Below are 21,889 nucleotides of genomic sequence, written 5' to 3' on the forward strand. Positions count from 1 at the left end.
TTTGCTAGATACCTTGAAAGCAGGAGCAGTACAATATTTTAGTTTGGCATCCTGGGTATTACCAAACCAAGACTCCTTAGGTCTGATCCCATCATTTCCCTGCTTAAGAAGTAGCAGTTTCTCTACTAAACAAAAATACAAATATCTGCTTGACATTTAAACTTTTTGCAACCTGACTTCAACTTCTTTTTACAGGTTTGTGGCATATTATGCCCCTTCATGCATTCTTTATTCCAGTAAAACTCATGTGCTTTTTCTTCATATGAAACATCAATGACCTTTATGCTTTAATGTAAGCTATTCCTCATATCTCGATGTAGCATTCTTCTCTGTTTTACAGAGCCCCTAATTTCCCAAAAGGCTGTGCAAAAATGCCACCTCTTATATGAGACCTACCATGATCTCCCTAATTTCCCTATTTATATTTATATTTACCCATGTGAATTTATATTATATATTTACTCATGTGAATTTATATTTTATATTTACTCATGTGAATTCCTCAGGCAGATAAAGGAGTTGGCTTTATCATAAATAAAGACAAGCTGACAAAAAATCGTTTTATGTGATATCATCATTTGTAATTACAATTACAATTCAAGTCCCCAAAGAATAGTTACATCTCTCAGAACTCTAGAAGTAGCTAAACCTGAGGAATTGGGATAGTTTGCTAATGTCACAACTCCATTGGTATGCTTCTCCCTCACAATGACTATTAATTGATATAATTAATTTGTCAAAGTTAATTAGCTTTTAGAACAGACTGTTTAATAATATGATGTGGTACAAACATTTGGTGTGGAACATCCCTCCAAAGACTATGATACATTCTCTTATTAGATTCGGTTTAACAAATTGTTATTGAATCTACAATGTATAATAAACATTAGATAAATCTTGGTTGAGTAACTGAATAAATTTAAAGCACCAGATACAGAGACTTTTAGGGTCAGTTAAAGTTAGGTAAAGCAGAGCCTCTGCCCTAATTGAACTTAAAGTCTAATAGAAAAAATCATATAAAAAGAACAATAAAATACATTGATATATTTGAGAAGCATGCCATATTTGAGAAGCATGCCATCTATATACTATCATCCATTTAATTAGTAAATATATTGAATAGAACAGAACACTACCACTCCTGATATACTCCATTTAGGGATAAGTACATTAAAAAGTGCAAAGCAAAGTGTTTCAAGGCATTTCAGTGGAGAAGGGGCCATTTGAGTTGAAAAAATTGTGGATAAGAATTTGGGAGAAGAGGAAGGGAATTCCACAAAGAGGTAAATATTAGTAAACTCCTTGACATCTAAAACTATTTTGGTTTTGCCTTTGTAACATCTAATACAGTGTTTTGCAAATAGTAGGGACTTCATAGAGGTTTAATGAATTAACCAATGTAACCAAAGGCATAGAGAGTAAGACAAAGGGGATGTTTACAGAATCATAGAATAAGCCTTTTTAGCTAGAACATGGAGCAGCTTGTAAAAAAGTAATGCAAGAAGAGTCTGGGAAGATAGGGAAATCCAAAGTTTTGAATAGCCTCTTGAATTCTAGACAAAGGAGATTTAATTCTACTTAGTGGACAATAGGGAACCACTGGACATTTTGGACATATGAATGACAGGATCAGATTTATAGCTATGGAAGTTAAATTTGGCAACAGTATGAAAGATGAATACAGAGCCTGGAAGTTGTGTCAATGTGGCTTAGAGAAGAAAAAAACAGATGAAAAACATGCTGCCAAAATAGAACTGAAAGAACTTGGTAATTGATTTCAATTTGAGATGGGAAAGAAAATAGGAGCATTAGTGATAGGTCAAGGCTTCTAACATTGACAATGAGTGGTGGTGCTACAGTTAGAAAGAGAAAAGTTGTAAAAAAAGAGGAAATTTATAGAGCAAAGTTAGTATGCTCAGTTTTATATATTAAGCCAGATACACAGAAATATAATATAGTCAATAAATTTTGTTTTTAAAAATCCCACATTTTCATTTATGACCTATAGTAATGGGTTCAAAACTAGCATTGAGTATCTGCACATAGGAGTTTGCTATATCACATGGGTGCAGAAAAAGTCAAAGGTAAAATCTTTGCTCCCCAGTATTTGATATTATTATTTGGCATGCAAGATTTTGTTTTTTTTGACCTGATGTGTAATTTAAATGATATGGGAAGAAATGATTCCTGTACTGAAGAAACTCTTTGAACTACTTTAGTTCAGTAACCATTAAGCAATCCATAGACTTAGAGGGTTACTCGGGAAACATTGAGAGACTAAGCAATATGCCCAAGGTTATATAACTCCAAAAAAGGCAGCAATTAAAGAATTAAAAAGTTAGGGCATAATCAAATGTTCCCAAATTGTTTAATATAAATTTTTGGAAGGGAGCTCACAAATTAATGAATGAAAAGACATTTATTAATTACTGTGTGTAAAACACTATCCTAAGTGCTGGAGTTATAATTAGAAAAAAACAAGATAGAATTTGCTCTGAAAGAGCTTTTATTTTAATAAGGAAACACAACACACTAAAGAAGTTCAACTCTAATGTAGATGAAAATGTGGAAGCAGTTGACCAATGGAATTAATTATCATGATATGCCTAATGTCATAAGTAGAATCACTATACAGAATAAAAATCACTCAATAATTATTCTATAAAATATTTTCAGCTGAATGAAATTAATATTGACATCTTATCTATTATAATTTATTTTATGTATTTTATTTTCCATAATTATGTGTAAAAAATTTAACATTCATATTTAAAATTTTTGAGTTCTAAATTCACTCCTTTCTGGCTTTCATTCCCCCTCCCTGAAATGGTAAATAATTTGATATGGGTTATATAGGTACAATCATGTCAAACATATTTCTATATTAATGACTATTTATAATCAGAAAAATGTGTCATAATTCCTTTCAAATTGACATGTGATTCACTTTTAATATTGCATCTACTCCGTGAATCACCATAACATAAAAAAATGTAATCATCAACTGTTTCTTACCTTGTGTTTTTTTTTTGACTATCTAGGAAAAGAAGTCCATCAATATCCAGAGAACAGAATAGAAGATACGATCAACAGGAAGAGAGAGACGAATATTCCCAGTATGCTACATCAGACAGTGCAATGCCTAGATCTCCTTCAGATTATGCTGAAAGGAGATCTCATCATGGACCTCAGTTGTTTGAAGAACCTGAACATGTAGATTATAGGGACTCCAATAGGAGAATTCGTAGACGTTCCAAAGAGTATATTGATGATGAGGACTTGGAGAATAGGGATGAATATGAAAGACAAAGGAGGGAGGAGGAATACCAAGCACGCTATCGAAGTGACCCTAATTTGGCTCGTTATCCAGTAAAACCACAGCCTTATGAAGAACAAATGCGTATCCATGCTGAAGTGTCCCGAGCACGACATGAACGAAGGCATAGTGATGTGTCACTGGCCAATACGGAACTTGAGGATTCTAGGATTCCTATGCTAAGAATGGAGCGACAGTCAAGGCAAAGGTCCACATCTGAGCGCAGGGCAGCTATGGAAAACCATCGCTCTTATTCAATGGAAAGAACTCGAGAGGCTCAGGGACCCAGTCCTAATCGTCAGAGGACCACCAATCATAGCCCTCCTACCCCTCGGAGGAGTCCAATCCCTATTGATAGACCTGATATGAGGCGCACTGACTCATTAAGGAAACCACACCACTTAGATCCCAGTTCTGCTGTCCGGAAAACAAAACGAGAAAAAATGGAAACCATGTTAAGGAATGATTCTCTCAGTTCAGACCAGTCTGAGTCAGTAAGACCTCCACCACCAAAGCCTCACAAAACAAAGAAAGGAGGTAAAATGCGTCAAGTTTCCTTGAGTAGCTCAGAAGAGGAATTGGCTTCCACTCCAGAATACACAAGCTGTGATGATGTTGAGATTGAGAGTGAGAGTGTAAGTGAAAAAGGTAAGTTCTGTATTTTAATCATCTGTGTTCCCAGTTATTCAATAATTACACAATTTGCCCTGCTTTGATTGTGTGAATGTGTTAAATATTTCCAGTCAGAATTCTTTTAATTTTTAAAAATTATAATCCAAAATAAAAGCATATTTTAAAATCTTAGGTCTCAGATTGGTCTGATCAACATTTCAAGTCATAAAAGTATTTATTGTTTAAAAATTGTAATGTTCAAAGTCAAGGAAAGCCCCTTAGATTTCAGTTAATCTCTGTATTAAGTGACTGACCATTTACTTATGATTGTGTACTTCTCTAAACTTATTTCAATTGCATTAATGGTGGTTTTTTTTTCACTTTAATATAATGATATAATTAAAGTAGGATATTAAGATCAGCATTTTCAGTGATCAACTCACTCTAGAGAACAGAATAATTTCATTTACATAAACAGTAGCAATGTCTCCAAAAATATAAATTTTCCCATGTCTGAAAAAAGAACAGAACAGAAAAAAAAATAGATTCTCCTCTATCTGGCAGTGATTAAATGTAAGGCTGTATTATAGAGGATGACAAAGGTTGATTTGATGCTTCTCCATGTTCTTACATATCCTTGAGATTCCTTTTTGAACTAATACCTTCATTTCTCATCTCATAAAATTTATGAAAAATGGAACATTAATTTTGTCTAAATTTATTGCAAGCTTAGTCATTTGATGTACAGGATGTGATAAGATCTATAAGATCCATGGAAATTATAGAAAATTAAAAGTTATAATGCAGCAATGACAATAATAATTTCTAAATTATACTTAAAATTTTCATGATGTTTTGTCACTTTCAAAACTCTTTTATATTCATTTTCTCATTTGATCCTTCTAACAACCTTTCCTAGGTTGCCAGAGCAGATAAATTTTATTTTCTGTATGCAACTTAGGCATCTACAAATTGCTACTACATTATGTAAACTCATAAAACAATCCAAATGCCTTTCATGGTACTCTTCTCACTTTGAGAATACCTGGATTCCTTAGCTTTATTCTTAAGAGATGTCTTTGGATGGCAGTGAGCAACTTAGAGGATGCCTTTAGAAGAAAGGTGGTATAGTGGAAAAAGTCTTTCCCTTGGAATCAGAGGAACTTTGGGGTTCACATTTCACCTTTGATTTTTATTTCATATGCAACTTTGAGCAAGTCATTCAACATGCCTTAAACTCAGCCTTCTAATCTGTAAAATGAGGTAATTGGAATAGTTGGGCTCTGCAGTTCCTTTCAGATCTAGAACTATGATCCCATGATCTTTTATCTTCTTTTACCCGAATCTTCCAGTTATTTACTTCACAACAATTTCATGCTGTCCCCCATGTACAACCAACCACACTGTAATTTCATTTTGGAAAGAAACCAAGTAAAGCAACCCATTCTTATATATTAAAATTGTAATAATAGAAGTGTCTATATTAGAGAACTGAAATTGCCTCATCCCCACTTCTCATTAAAATGGTAAATAAGATATGGATTTCTCAGGTGATATCAAGAAGCAGTGAGTTAACAAACATTTATTAAGAACTAGGCACCTGGCAAAGTTCTAGAGGCACAGAGAAAGTAAAAAAAAATCAAAGGAAAATACATAATTTTCATTCCAGGAACTCAAATTCTAGCCAAAGAGAGATTATATATATATATATATATTTGAGTAAAGATGAAGGTTAATCCCAAATTGTAGACAATGGTTACATAAATTTTAAAAAGTGGGTTCTAGATGAAAGATGTGAAGTTAGAAATAAGATCTGACCACAGATTGGATATATGGGGCGACTAAAAATGAGGATTCAAGGATGATATGTTGGCAGCCTGGGGAATTGGAAAAATGGTGGTACCCTTAAATATAAAAGGAAATAGAGGAAGAGGAGATAGTTTGGGGAAAAGCTAAACAGTTCTCTTTTAGACATATTGAATATGAGATGCTGATGAAAATCTGATTGAAATGTGCAAAAGGCAGATGGTGTTATGAGCCTGGAGATCAGGAAAAGCATCTGGACTGTATATAAAGATCTGGGAATCATTTATTTAGAGAGGATAATTTAACATATGGGAATGAGGGATGAAAAGAGGACCCAGAACAGAGCCTTGGGGGACACTTTCACTTAGTGACATGATTTGAATTAAGATCCAGTAGAGGATGTTGAGGAGAGATTAGACTAATAAGAATAGAATCAGAGAGAACATTGTCACAAAAACTTTGAGAGACCTTAGAGAAGATGATTGACAATGTGAAATGTTCCAGGGAGGGCAAGAGGATTGAGAAAGAACTGAGAAGAGGCTACGGAAATTGATAGTCGAGATAATTGGTAATTTTGGAGAAAGCAGTTTCAATTAGATGATTAAGTGGTCAATCTGAATTCTTGTGCCCTTGCAGGAGCAGATAATTATCTATCCTACTTTTATAAAGTTCCAAGGATTATAATTTCATAACCAAATTTATTGGTATGCTTTAGTGTTTGATCATACCTATGGTTTGGAAATTCTTCAGTCTTCATTTTTCCTGACTTGTTTTGCATTGATTCTGTGGACCACCTTAGCATCCTGGATAGTCTCGCCTCTAAGTTCTTTTGATCCTGCTCATTCTCTCCTGGTACTCTGACAACTTCTATGACCAACCCCAAGACTCCTTTACTATCTCATCATCCATATCACTTTCCCTATTTGTGAACATTAACCCCAAGGTTCTTTCCTAGGCCTTCTTTTCTCCCTTTATACACAGTAACTTTATTAGCTCCCTTTTCTTTAACTTTCATTTTTGTGCAGACCTAGATCCATGTCTCAGTCCCAGGTTGTTTTCTGAACTTCCATCTTATATCACCAGTTGTCTTTGGATCAGATTTGATGTTCTGGGGACATCTTTTTTTTGGCAAGGCAATGGAGTTAAGTGACTTGCCCAAGGTCACAAAGCTAATAAAGTTTTCAATGTCTGAACCCGGATTCAAACTTAGGTCCTTCTGATTCCAGGACCTGGGCTCTATCCCCTGCGCCACTGAGCTGCTTCTGTCCTGAGGACATCTTAAACCTATTGTTCAAAATTCTTTTCATATATACAAGTATATATATATATATATATATATATATATATATATTCATGTATGTATATAGTATGCAAAGATATATGTATTCATATATATATTAAAATTAAATCTCAATTTCTTTGGCAGAAGAACTTCTAGATAAGAAAACTACTTTTTCCAATGTAGGGAGGTGTGTGTGTGTGTGTATGTGTGTGTGTGTGTACATGGCATTAACATATGTACTTGTGGTTCTACCCCCATTAAAATCTATGCTTCTTGTAAGATGGGGTTGTTTCATTCCTTGTGGTGGAAGGCTCCAGGTCCAGTCCAGGACTAGGCAGATAGTTTAGAGTTTAATAAGTCACTGTTGATCATCTTTAACCAAATTTTCTTTGGTGCATTTTAGCCCATTTCTAAGTTGGGCTATTTATTCAGCTATAGAACAAGGCATGGGCATTCTCTTTTGATAATCACTATGCATTTACAGTCATCCTGGTAGCTTTTCTTTTCCAGGATAAATAACTTCAACTCTTTTAACCTTCCCTTGCAGGAACATCATTTATATTCCTCTTTTATGTCCTCTCTTTTTTTCTTGAAATCCTTTAAAAATATGCAAAGCAGAGCTGGACACTGCATTTTAGTACTGAAGATAGCATCAGCCAAGGCCAAATATAGAAGGATTATTTCCAGACCCTTGCATAGCATAATCCAGTTTATATATTCCCATCTCATGTCCGTTTCTTTTTTTTTTTTTTTACATAACAGCACTCTCCTGCTGACTCACATTCAGGTTAATTTTCAAATATGTTTTTCCTTGCTGTCCTTACATCTAGCTACACTTTCTTCTTCTTGTTGATTTAGTTGATTTTCTCCATCATCATTTAATTGACTTACTGATAGTCAATAGGACTATATAGATTTCACTCCAACTTGCTAGTCACTTTGAATTCCCTTGCTTTTCTTAGGTGTGATGAGAACCATACTATTCTGTGTTCTCCAGGATGAAAAATGCATTTCTCCTTTTCTTGATCAAGGTTAATGATAAAAAAAAATAAATGAAATGCTCTTACTCCTATCACTAACCCTCTGTTCTTCAAACTGATTTAGTTATTGAGAAGAATAATTTGGGTATAAACACCAGTTCTATACCACTTACTAGATACTTTAAAAAATTGAACCTTTTCTTTCATTGGCAGAGGAACTTCTAATTAGGTTTTCCAATGCAGGTTGGCACCTTCACTGAATCTTACAGTCTTAGAGAGTAGCCTGCAGGCACTGAAAGATGAAATGCTTTGCCAGTGTCACACTGCCAGTGTGTTAGAAGCAAACTTGAACCCTGGTCTTCCTGTTTCCAAGAATGGCTTTCTGTTCACTATATTACACAGAATCTCAACTATATATTTGTCCTAGAAATGTTTTCATACTATGTCTTATGCAACCCAATGATTCCATGAAGCATCTTTAGGAATTTCTTGAGAAAAAAGAAAATCTATGTGAAGCTGAACAATTTAGATAGAATTTTACTTTCAGAACTCACCTTATCCTGTATCAAAGTTAGGATCTTAGGGGATGAAAAATATGGAGTAAGCTATCCATTTAGACCATATTTTCATAGATGCTAATCAAAGTTTCATTTATTTTATATCATTTTATTCAACATTCATTTAATAATTATTTATTAACTAACATGACTGTCAAAGGAGCAATGATAGGCTCCTTGGATGATATATAAATGAGAACTTGGACAAATTATGCTCCACAGTTATCCATTTCTTTATTTTTTAAAAAGAAAATTGGACTAAATGACTTCTGAGATCCTTTACAGTGCAAAGTTGCTTTAATGAGTAATATACAATACTTCCCCCCAAAGGAATTTATAGCTGTAGAGGAGAAATTAGATCACATATTCAACCTATTGGTAGTTTAAGTGCCACAAAGAGAATTGCAAAATTGTTATGGGAATTATTATATTCATTTTCACTTCTTATTTGTAAAACTTGCCATTCTAGCATTCAGAAAAAATTAATTTGTTCAGTTATATTTTACCTTTTCCAAAATATTATTGGTTGTTTCTCAGAATCTCATATTTTTCTGAGTGACTACCAATTGATTCTAGTGTTTTCCAGTTAGTTTTTTCAAATCCTATTAAGCATTATGTTAGATTCCATTGATACAAAGATGAAAGAATATTTGTCTTTAATTTAAAATTTTGTATATCTCATTTAAATTACAAGCATTTTCCTAAATTCTATTTTGCTCTCATTTTCTTTTTAACTTTCCTGAATGGTCAATCCCTTGCAATCTTATTTATTAATGTCTTCAAAACCTTAGGATATTTATCATTTTGTTTTTCTGATTTGCATATATTTTGTGTTTTTAAACAGTTAAATTATTTTTTATCTTGGTCAGTGTTATAATTCCAAAATGATATTTTCACAAAAAACATCTGTTTAATTTTTAAAATTGAAGTTTTATTAACTTAGTATCTGTTTGGTTCTTTCTTTTTCATGTAACAGCTTTAATTGTATAAACTGTATTTCCTTTCTTCAGCTTGTGTTTTTAATTCTGTCCTTATAGTTCAATTACCACTTTTTTTCATAGTTGGCTAAAGTAAAAGAATAAGCAATTGTTTTCTCTGACAATTTTTAGCATAAGGAATTATTTTTCATATTGGTATATAAATTTTATAGCATAATCCAAATTTTGGAATCCCAAAGTGTCAATAATCATCTCTAGGTGTTATATGCATCTTGACCTGTCCCTGGAGATTGTGGAAGTCATAAATAACATAGTCTCAATGTTCATGTGATATAACAGAGTTACCTAAGTGAACTGAAAATTTTGGTGACATATGATCATTTTTTATTCAATTCATTTCAAACTTTCAAGAAAAGAAATGCAGGCAGACTGAAATCAACAGTGAAAATAACATGTAACTGCCAAAAGATTTCAAAATTAATAACAGATGTTGCTCCTTGTATAATGGAAAAATCTTTTATTTTTGTCTCTAAGTGCTGCCATAATGAGAGTGAATAATTTCTTCTCTGAGTGGCAGTAGGAGGCAAAAATTGGAAGCAATTTGTCTCTACGAAGCAGTACACTTCACAATGCTTAATTTGATTGTCAAAGTTTCAAAAGTAATATAAGGTTTCTTTAAGCCTTTTTCTTTTTTGTTCTTATGGGGGTTGGTAAGAATTGAAAGGGAAATGAGCACCTCTAGAATTACCAAAGTATAAAAAAATTCAAGAATATGAAAATGTCTTTAATAAAACAGTAAATTTCCCATTCATAGAAGTCTTCAAAAAAAGCCACATCACCATCTAACTTTTGCAAAGCTTTTATGCTTCAGGAATAAAATTATTAGAGACGTATTGTATTTTGTTTAGGAGTCAGCCAAGGCATGTTGTAGCAAAGTTATTATACTAAATCATCTCTAATGTCCCTTCCAAATTTAAAAGGCTATGGTTTTTTAAATACCTACTAAAAAGTAATACACTAGATATGATAATTTTAAATTCTGAGAAAATATTACCTTTTGCTGATTGCAAATAAACAAATTAACATCAAACAATGATATCTTCATTTTGGGTAATTCCTAATTTTCTGCCTGTCTACCTGCTTCTCTTCTCTTTTCCCTGCTGGACAAATAAGTTTGCAGATGCTTGCCTAGTTTTATTTAGCTATAATTCCTGGACTGGGAAGGGACTAGAAGCTGTCATCTGTATTTATTCCCGAATCTAGTTAATATCCAAGGGGTGATAGCAACAATTGACTCTCTCCTTGTTTCTATCTAAAATTTCTTGTTGCCATTAATTAATTAAATTCTTATAAATAGTCCTTAAATATGAAATTATGAATCATACCGTTCCATGAACACTAGTAAATGAGGGAATTAATGTAAGAATGAATATTCATATTTTGGTTGTATCTGAAGAAACTGAGAAGAGACTAAATGACAAGAAAATGTATTGAATTTGGGGCAAAACTTGGTTAACTTTGATGCTTTAAAAAATCCGTGATTTAATATATGTGACTATTTTTCAATTGATATAGGTTTTAAATTATTCACATCTCTTCAATTGTAATTATATTTTCTCCCAAACATCTTCCATTGGGATTTTAACCAATGGCCATCTGTTTCTCATTCTTACTCTCAATAACTCCTTTTTCTTTGCCCTACCTTGTTTTTATTGGCCTTAATATTTTTATGTCTTTTACACCACATCTTTAAAAATATAAGTAAAATATATCAACAAACTGAATATATATGTATATATATATATCCACTATGATGTTTTTTTACATTATATAATTATTGGATGTGGTATCTGTGATTCTCCATGATAGCATTAGAGATTCAGTGATAGAAAGTATCTTAGAAATTATCTCTTCAAATGTTCTCATTATATAGATGAAGTTACTGAGTCCAAGAGAAAGGGAGTAACTTGCTTAAGGTCACAAAAGAAATAAGAAACCAGGATTTGAACCTGGGTTTGAACTCCAGGGAGAGTCAGATAGCTCAATGGGTAAATACTGGGCCTCAAATCAGGAAGACCTGAATTTAGATCTAGCCTCAAATACTTATTAACTGTGTTGATAATCTCTGATTGCTTTAATCCAGGAAGAAGGAAATGATAAAACACTCCAATTTCTTTCCCCATGAATATTCCATGGATAGTATGGTCAAGTCAAACATGGCTGAACAACAGTTCCTTACTTCACAATCATGGCTTTTTCCACTGAATAACACTATGCCAATATGTTTCACAAGGATAATGTTTGAGTTTGATGTTGATATTTTGTAGCAACATGAGGTCTGAAACCATGAAAAGTGAATTTTTCTTCATGAAGTGGATCTCTTCCTCCTACTCATATTCAATATGAGGATTGCCAGAAGGGACCTAATAGGTAATTTGACCCAATACCTACTCTTATTTTAAAAATGAGAAAACTGAGACCAAGAGTAATCCAGAGTAAAAATACTATTCGAAAGAATACTCAAATCCTCTGATTTGAAGTATAATAGTCACTCTATTGGATTATACAGTTTCCCTGGTTGGATTATCAATCTATAGCAAGGTGGTATATGAATATAATGGAACATTACTGTGTTAAAAGAAATGATGAAGAAATCATAGTAACATGATAACTCATATGAACTGATAGAGAGTAGAAAACTTTTTTTTGGTTTTTGCAAGGCAAATTGTTAAGTGACTTGTCCAAGGTCACACAGCTAGGCAATTATTAAGTGCCTGAGGCTGGATTTGAACTCAGGTCTTCCTGACTCCAGGGCCGGTGCTCTATCCACTGTGCCACCTAGCTGCCCCCTAGAGAGTAAAATTTAAAGAATCACTAAAGCAATATACATAAGGATCATAATATAAATACAAAGAAAATGAAAATAAATCTCAACAATATACACTTGTAATAATGTAATGATCAATATCAATTTTGTAACCTGAAGAGAAATTCATTTTCTTAATTTTCATGAAGGTATAAAGGATTATGTCTTCCAATTATTATAAACAAGGTCAGATATGGTTTTTGCATTAGTTGGTTTTGCCTTTCAGACCCCATTTTTACCAAAGTCCTTGTAACTGTCAAATGATTCATTATCATGAATTATAGGGTTTTTTTTTTTGGTGAAAATGACATTAAAGAAACTATATTTTCATTTTTTTTGCTGCTATACCCTAAGAACCATGGGACCTTTCTATTTAATTTGTAGATGAAAACTTTTTAACATTATTTTCTGAATTTAGAATGTGAATTTTTGAAAGTATGGAACTATTTTGCTTTGTAATTTGTTTCCTTAGCACTTAACAGTGCTTTGAATATAGTAAATGCTTTTTAAGTAATCTATTCCAAGATACACATTGATGAACACATCCATTGGGCTATCTATCAATTTGCTTAATAAGCATTTTTCATCTATTTTGTCTTTTGTTGCAAATTTACTTCTTCAGAGACTGTGGAGTTCCAATATGGAAAACCACACTGCAATGATAGTGAGTATTTGTATTTTTTTTTTTTTTTAGTTTTTTTGGAAGGCAAACAGGGTTAAGTGGCCTGCCCAAGGCCACACAGCCAGGCAATTATTAAGTGTCTGAGACCAGATCCAAACCCAGGTACTCCTGACTCCAGGGCTGGTGCTCTATCCACTATGCCACCTAGCTGCCCCAAGTATTTGTATTTTTAAAGTACATGTTTTTGTGCTGAATAACAGTTTTTGAGACTTAAAAATATATTGCATTTCTCAAATGCAAGTCAGCTTGATCTTTTCTTTTTTTTTTTTGATTTTGAACTCAACTCATCAGCTACCTTCAGTGCCTCTTCCAAATTATATACTAATGTGCTAATTTAATGGAAAGATCTTCCAACTACTTGTTGCAGACTGGGCAGTAGGCAGTTTTTGTCATTAATTTCTTCTGTCTTTCTACTCCTGATCCTCTCAGCTTGGAAGTTCACTGTGCCCCAGTAGTCCCCTCCTTTGATTAGTGTGTTTCTCTGAGAACCTCCAAATTAAGGTCAGCCATGTTTTCATTACTTCCCTGATTCTTCTCTTGATGCTCCTTGAACTTTTTCCACTTTGCCCATGCACATGTATCTTCTCCCCCGAATCCCATAGTCCCGTGGTTGCTAGAACATAGCAGTTATAAGCAGATGGTAATGTAACTTCTTTAATGACATTTTCATTGTAGTTCCTTTTTTGCATTGTTCTCCCATTAGAATGAAAGCTCCTTGAGGGTATGACTATTGTTCTTTTGGCTTGCAGTTGTATTAGCAGGCTTAACACAGTATTTAGTGCATAGTAAAAACTTAATAAATTCTTGTTGATGATGTCTGTATAGTTTGTTATATATTGCATTTACAAGGCTCTGTAATATTCTGAGATCTGATGTACTAGATATTAATACAATATCATCTAGATTTAGTATATCTAATATGATATATTAAGTGTAATATCATCTAGAACAAGGAACATCTGGGAGTTCTCATAATCTGTAAAAAATCTTCAAAGAAACAAAGGCATTGGTAACTCCAATTCAGTTGAGAAATAGGTCATGGGTGCAATTGAATTGGAAATTTCATTTACAAAGATGACCACCATACAAGAAGCAGTGTAAAGAACATCATTCAACAAATATATTATTAGTATAAAACAGGATTGGGGAATCTTTTTTTCTACCAAGAGCCATTTGGATATTTATAACATCATTTGTGGGCTATATTTGGTCAAACATTTAATTTATTCACCCCTGAAAATCTATTGAATTTTGAGTACCACCTGCGGTTGCCTTGGCAATATCAGACCAATACAACCCTGGGCTGGTACTCTGGTATAAAAGGGTGAATCATATAGAAAAAGTAGATTACAAATGATCAAAATGTTAGACTAGTAGCACATTATGTAAAAGGACCTAAAAGTATTTTGACTAGACCATCTATAAGGAACCATTATGAGAACTCAGACAAGAATTTCAGAGGATGAGAAATCATGAATAAGCAGTGTGATCTGTACCGCTAAAAGTAATATCCAAATTAATGAAATAACAGATCTAGTGAAATATCAATAACTCAATTTTATATGTAATATACAATATAGTCCAATGCCACTTATAAACAGAAGAATTTGGAAAAACTTCTTATATGTAGGAAATTGTTTGTACCTTAGGGAGGACATTCATTCATTCATTAATTCATTTAATAAATATTTTTTAATCAAATTATTATTTGTTATATGAGGCATTATGGAAGGCTCTGAGGCAACAGAGATATACATTCTTGTTTCTCTTAATTCTTTACATTATTTACAGCACAGTGGTATTTTATTACATTCATAGATCAAAAAATAAAACAAACTAGCATGTTTTCAGTGTGACTTGTTTTCACAAGTAGAACAACTTGGAGTCAACAGAGGGCCAGCTGTAAGCTGAATCTCCTCCCCTCAACACAAAGTTCCTAATTCCTCTCAAACCCTCAGTTTTATTCTTTTCTTCCCATAACTGTTAGGTCAGACCCCTCCAGTGTCCTCTTCCCCACCCCTATCTTATTGTATGGACATGACTGCTCCGACCACTTGGATGAACAGAAAGTCATTAACACTAATCCTTCTGTTAAGATGGAGACCTGCCAGGCTTTGCCATCTGCCCTGACATGGATTCCTAAGCTTCACTGGGTCTTACCATCTGTACTGCCACTATGCCCTCAAGGCCTCCAGGCATTGAGATCTGACCTACCAATGCACCTCAAGGAATCTTCAATCTTGCTGTTCACTTTGCATCTAAAACCTTAGGCCCACTGGATCATTCCATTCCTCCTACACCTGAACCTTACTATGTTACTCCTCCAACTAAGATTGGAACACCTTTATAGAGGAGACTGTCTTCTCTTTTACAGGGATCAGAATAATTTTTGGCATTTAGTAAGTAATTTGTTGGTGATTATGGATTTTGAACATTTTTCCTGAAGTTCATTATTTTCTTATGAAATTTTTTTTCATATTTTTCTACCTCTTGTCATGAATTATCTCTTCACTTAAAAGACTTCTACAATTCCTTTTTTAAATTTATTTTTTATTTTTTCCAATTACATGCAAAGAGTTTTCAGCATTCATCCCTTTGCAAGCTTTTGAGTTCCACATTTTTCTACCAGCATCTTTCCCTCCCCCATCCACGGAAGTGTACAAACTGATAATGATTGTACATGTACTCTGTATTTAACACATTTCCATATTGGTTGGTTCTTGTCCTTCATTATCGAAGAAGACCAAAATGACATCACTATGTTTCCGTCAAATTACAGGGTGTCTAACTAGCTGATCAGATCAATACAAGTTCTGAATGCTTTACCACAGGTTGGGTACAGAATAGTCCATGTAAACATTTCCATATTAGTCGTGTTGTGAAAGAAATTAGAATTGAGGGGAAAAATGAGAAAGAAAGAAAAAAACATAAAAAGAAATTTTAAAATGTAAACATGGTATATTTTACTCTGCTTTCAGACTCCATGGGTTTCTTTTCTCTCTGGATGTGGATGGCATTTTCCATCACAGGCAGGTGTTTTAGAATTGTCCTTGATCATTGAATTGCTGAGAGGAACTGCATCAAAACAGTTGAGAATCTCACAATGTTGTTGTTAATGTGTACACTGGGTTCTCCTCACTTCATTCAGCATCAGTTCATCAAGTCTTTCCAGGTTTTTCTGAAGACAACTATAATTCTTTTTTTTTTTTTTAGATTTTTGCAAGGCAATGTGGTTAAGTGGCTTGCCCAAGGTAATAATTATGTGTCTGAGGTCGGATTTGAGCTCAGGTACTCCTGACTCCAGGGCCAGTGCTCTATCCACTGTGTAACCTAGCTGCCCCTATAATTCTTAATAGATTTTGGATTCAAGACTTTTTAGTAGAGATAAATAATGTAAAGATTTATTTCCTATTCTACAGTTTAGCTATGTCTAATTTTTTATGTGCAATTTTTTTTAGTTTTTTTACAATTTAAATGGTCTTTTTGTCTTTTATTCAATTTTGTAATAAATTCTCGACAGTTGTAAAATATATAAATTTACACTGTTTTTAATCATGTTTTGTCTTTTTTCCTTAATTTAATTATTTGTAATTTACTATATTCAGAAGATTCTCTAAGAATCTGGACTATGCATGTTTTCTGTCTCATAGTTTTCTAGTTTTCTTTGCAGTTTTTTATGACTATAGTACCTTTCCCTATGGTGTACTAGACTGCTGTATATCTTTGATTTTTGTTTTGTCTTATCTATTTGATTTCACTGGTCTGCTTTTTTCAGTATCAGATAGAATGTATAATTACTGCTTTGTAATATAATTGAGATTTGGTAAGGGCATATGCCCTTTATTTTGACTATTTTGATTATTTCCATTAATATTCTGGGCTTTGTATTTCTTATTAATTTTATTTTGTCTAATCCTAAAAATATACTTATTTGAGATGCTTAACACTATCTATGGTTTAACTTGAATTTTACCTAAATATGAAATCGCTATATAATATTGTATCTCTTACTTTATTTCTGTAAAACTGTTTTATTGTTATATTTAAGTAGATTCTATTTATGCCTTAGGAAATTAATTCTCATGTATTTTATGCATTTTATTTACTTAAATGAGTCTTCTCTTTCAAAACCTGAAAGGTTAGGTGACAGAGTCAGTCTAAAAAAGATCTCTACAACCAACACTGGGTTGAATCTAATAAAATGAAATTTAATGGCAATTGATGTAAAATCTTGTACTTTTGATACTGATTCTTTTGGACTGAAGTACAAGATGGCACAGAAACAAATTAATTCATCTGGGAAAAGATCAGGGACTGGGGACTTAATACATTACTAGTTAATATGAGTAATTAATCTGATATAGAAATTAAAAAAAAATATGATCCTAGTCTGTTTCAATGACTAAATCTCAAAGTGGTGACTCTTCTCTGTCACAATATCACATTTGTAGTTTTGCATTCAAATTTTGTATTTAAATACTTCTAGAACTAAAAGCTGTCCATGGAAGTTGCAAAGATGGAAATGTGGGCTTGATAAAGATTCTTAACAAAAGGATATCTCTGTGTGTGTGTGTGTGTGTGTGTGTGTGTGTGTGTGTGTGTGTGTGTATACATACATAGACACAGAAATGAAATAAGCTGCCTTTGAAAGTGGTAGGTTCTATTTCACTATATATTCTAAGTCATCTAGTTGACTACTCATTGGATGTGTTAACAGCAAGGGAATACTTATTCAAGTATGTACCAGCCTATTTTGCCTCTGATATTTCTTACAGTTCTGAGATTCTTTCTTTCTTTGGTTTCTATCTCTTCCTGTTTTATTTGAATAATGTACAATAATGCTTTTGATTTTTTTTGACAAGGTGATGGGGTTAAGTGACCTGCCCAAGGTCACACTTCTAGGTAATTATTAAGTATCTGAAATTGGATTTGAACTCAGGTCCTACTAACTACAGGGCTGGTGCTCAATCCACTACTTAATTGCTCCTTTGTTGGTTTTTTATATCCTGCTTTTTCTATATTCATTTATCTTATTTATTTCTTTTTATTCTCTAGGTTTTTCTAAGTAGAGAAACATCTAATAAGTCAGTAGAGATAAGTTTGGCTTCTGTCTTTCAACTATTTCCTTAATTTCTTTTTCTTTTCTTATTGGTATGGTTATCATTTCTATTAGCACATAAGATAAAAATAGAGACAACCATATCCTTTCTTCTCCTGTGATTTTATTGGGAAAATTTCCATAGTTTCTTTTTTATTTCAAATAATGTTAACTCTTGGTTTTATGGTGCTTCTTTTGTCCATATTGAGAAAAGTTTTCTCCATTTCTGTTTTTATTTTTTTATAATAAAATGATTTATTTTCTTTCATGTGCTTTTTAAAGTATTATACATTATGATTTTTATTATTTTAGTAATATTATTAATTTTACTATCTATTTTATTGTTGAACTATCATTGGTTTTTTCATTTAAATTCAGCTTGTAAATAATGATTTTTTGAAATAGACTTAATGTTTATTTAGAATAACTACCTCATGATGAGTGAAATCTGTCTATACTCACCTTTCTCCATTGTATTCCTCCCTGACTTTGTTATTACAATCATATTTCTCTCTTACAAGGAGTTTGATAGTGTTTAATATCTCTTCTTTTAAAAACAGTGCTACAGAAGATTTGCATGTGCCTTTGTAAAGAATGTGCTAAGGTTTGCAGATGTTATTTGTTGTGTTATTTAAGAGAATTAATTTTGATTCTCAATGTATAATATTCTAGTTTTTATTTCTCATGATAATATGTAAATCTTCTAACTGATGTCATTTTAGTCTTCTTCAGTAATGAAGGACAAGAACCAGAATCAACCAACTATTTGCCAGGTTCTATTTCTCTAAAAGATTCATTAAAGATCACTTACTAAATTGTGCAATATAAATTGAAACAAGAAAGAAATACAGCTTTTTAAAAAAAAGACTTACATTTTGCTAATGTTAAGTAAAATATTACTATGGAAAACATTAAATAATTTCTTCCATGTTTATCTCAAGAAAATACCTAAATATTTTCATGTTAAATAATTATTACAGTGAGTACATTAGCCTGTGAGTTTCACAATGGAAATACATTAATATGCTATTTGTTTTTCTCTATTTTTGAATCAGTCTATCAATATCTTGTTGGGAAAAATGCTTTCTCCTTATAGATATTATTAAGTTGATAATACATGGGTAGAGGTGGTTTGTAATTGAAAATCCATTGGTGGAATGTAAAATAATTGAGATTAAAATAATTTCATGTTGATTTATGAAGTACACTATTTGTAAATGGAATTTATAAATGTTAAAGGAAATGCTTTGTATGGTTATACTGCATTTACCTTTTTAAGGATTGTTAATTGCTGCTCTTGGCAAAAATATTCTGTCCATTTTGGATGATATATTATGCCAAGCATCTGCTTATAGGTTGAAATTTAGCCTATTAGCTCAAAATGAGTTTATCCTTCTAAGAAATCTGCCAATATAGTTTATAACAATTAGAGCAGAGCAAAAGTGAAAATAGGCTTTCTACAGAAGTAGTAAATTCCTGTTTTAGAGGTCTTCCAACAGAGGCTAGGATAACTATTTGTTAAGAATGTCATAGAGGAGATAAATTGTTTCCATAGGAGTTAGTCTCTAACATTCTTTCCAATTCTGCAATTCTGCAATTATATTTCAAAGCATGGCATTTTAATTAGGGAATTGATTAGGGAAATTTAATTTGTTAAATTTATTCAAATGGTATTGGGAACCTTTATAGCTAATCTTCCTACCCTACCAACCTCCAAAGGGAAGAAGATAATAACGTCACATTTATGTAGTTGCAGCTCACTCATGGGTTTCCAGAAATCAAACATAGATTTGAAGTATTCTGTAAGTCAGCATTTTTGCATTGACTTTTATCATCCAATCAGAGGACCAATTAATTAAAAAAAATTGATTAACTAGCATAACATATAAAGTAACAAGAATATATGGAGTATAAACTCCTACATAACCAATGAGAATTGTCTATTTTTTATCTTTGTATTATCTATGTATCTACATATTTTTGTGTTTATTATGTATCCATTCTCTAATTTATTCTATTTTTATCATTTATTTTTATCTAGCTTATCTTTCTATCATATATTTATCTAAGTATATTGAGACAGAACTTAAGAAGAGAAAGAGAATAGATCTGTTATAAATTCTTCAGAATTGTTCCCATACCTCCTTCCTACATCTCTTAAAGCATTTAACAAAAAATTAAAACATGGATTTAAATAGAAAAAAATGGGATTTTGGTGATTCTAATTCCAACATTATTTTTCACCAATTATGTAACTTTTGGCATTTTATTAATTTCTACTTTGCCATCTGCAAAATCAGGCTTGTTTGATCCTCTTTTCAGTTCCTTTCAGCTCAAAATCTAGTATCCTATGTAGGAACTAACTGGATACCAAGATGAATATGATATGGTTCTTGTCCTTACAAAACTTACAGCCTAGTAGGAGAAGGAACATGTGTATATAAAACGTAAAGCAACAGAATAAATACTACTTATCTACAATTATATTGAAACTTCATGAAAATTAATTATTTGGGCAGGTCATAGTATGCCTTTAGATTGCTTTTTGAAAGGGCTATACTTCAGATAAATGCTCCTCAAGGTAATATTTCTATATAACCTATATAACTACAAATTAATTTTTAAAAATAATAACCTAGAAGAAATGAGGGGAAACAAGAAGGAGGAAGGGACAAATAAGAGAAAGAGAAAAATGGAGTGAGAGAAGAGAGAGGAGGGAAAGACAGACAAATATTCAATGTGTCTTTAAAGGAAAAATTAACAAGATTTACATGTTCATATCCTTATACGTAGATGCTCAGTGAATGGAACACCAAGCCTGGAGTCAGGAAAAATCTGATTTCAAATTTTGCCTCAGGGTTGTGTGATCCTGAACAAGTCAGTAACCCTATTTGGCTCAGTTTCCTTGTCTGTAAAATGAATTAGAGGAGGAAATGACAAACTTCTCCTGCATGTTTACTGAGAATCTTAAATGGAGTCCTAAAGAATTGGACATGACTGAAATAATTGAACAAAAATAACAATTTTTACTTCATATCTATATATGTAACTTTGAATGATTTTTCATGCTACTTTTCTTTTCTCTCACTTCCAGTGAAATAAAAGAGCACCCAAAGTGATTCTGTAATTTCATACTTTAAACCATTACTGTTTCTCTAGAATTTGGAGGCTGCTTTTTTTTTTTAGTTTTTTTTGCAAGGCAATGGGATTAAGTGGCTTGCCCAAGGCCACACAGCTTGGTAATTATTAATTGTCTGAGGCCAGATTTGAACTGAGGTTCTCCTGACTCTAGGGCCAGTGCTCTATCCACTGCGCCACCTAGCTGCCCCTGCTTTTTCTTTTAAGATGAATTTAATATGTAATTATATTTTCTAAAACATAAATCCCAAATAAGTATATTATTTTTACTTTAACTTAACAGCTTAATATCAAGTAAGTTAGATTCTGAGAATTCTCAGATTTGTAGTTTGGTATAGAATAAATTGCTATAGATTCTGGTTCATATCTGAAATCTGATAATTGTTTGAAAATTCAATTAAATAATACAAATAAATGTAGAAGTATATGTGTAGGCAGGTGGACTGATTTGTCAGGCTAAATGACATTAGTAACCCTGGAAAAGAAAACAACCTATTCAGACTAGAGGTGAGAGTGGTATGTAGCCATTTATACTGCTTAGTGTAGTCATCAATTCAATTTTTGGATAACATTATATTTTCAAAACCTTGGGTAAATAGTTAATGCTTTAGCTA

General features: G+C 32.4%; 1 protein-coding gene across 1 annotated transcript in view; it reads left to right on the forward strand.

Moving 5' to 3' along the window:
* The window catches only part of RIMS2 (regulating synaptic membrane exocytosis 2), a 790,122-nt gene that overhangs the window by 352,693 nt on the left and 415,540 nt on the right, over nt 1–21,889 (forward strand). The window contains exons 5-6 of the mRNA XM_074202114.1: nt 3,042–3,964; nt 6,450–6,586. Coding sequence (XP_074058215.1) covers nt 3,042–3,964; nt 6,450–6,586 — 1,060 coding nt within the window. The remainder of the gene's footprint in view (nt 1–3,041; nt 3,965–6,449; nt 6,587–21,889) is intronic.

The sequence above is a fragment of the Macrotis lagotis genome, chromosome X (genome assembly GCF_037893015.1).
Source record: "Macrotis lagotis isolate mMagLag1 chromosome X, bilby.v1.9.chrom.fasta, whole genome shotgun sequence".
Classification (NCBI taxonomy): domain Eukaryota; kingdom Metazoa; phylum Chordata; class Mammalia; order Peramelemorphia; family Peramelidae; genus Macrotis; species Macrotis lagotis.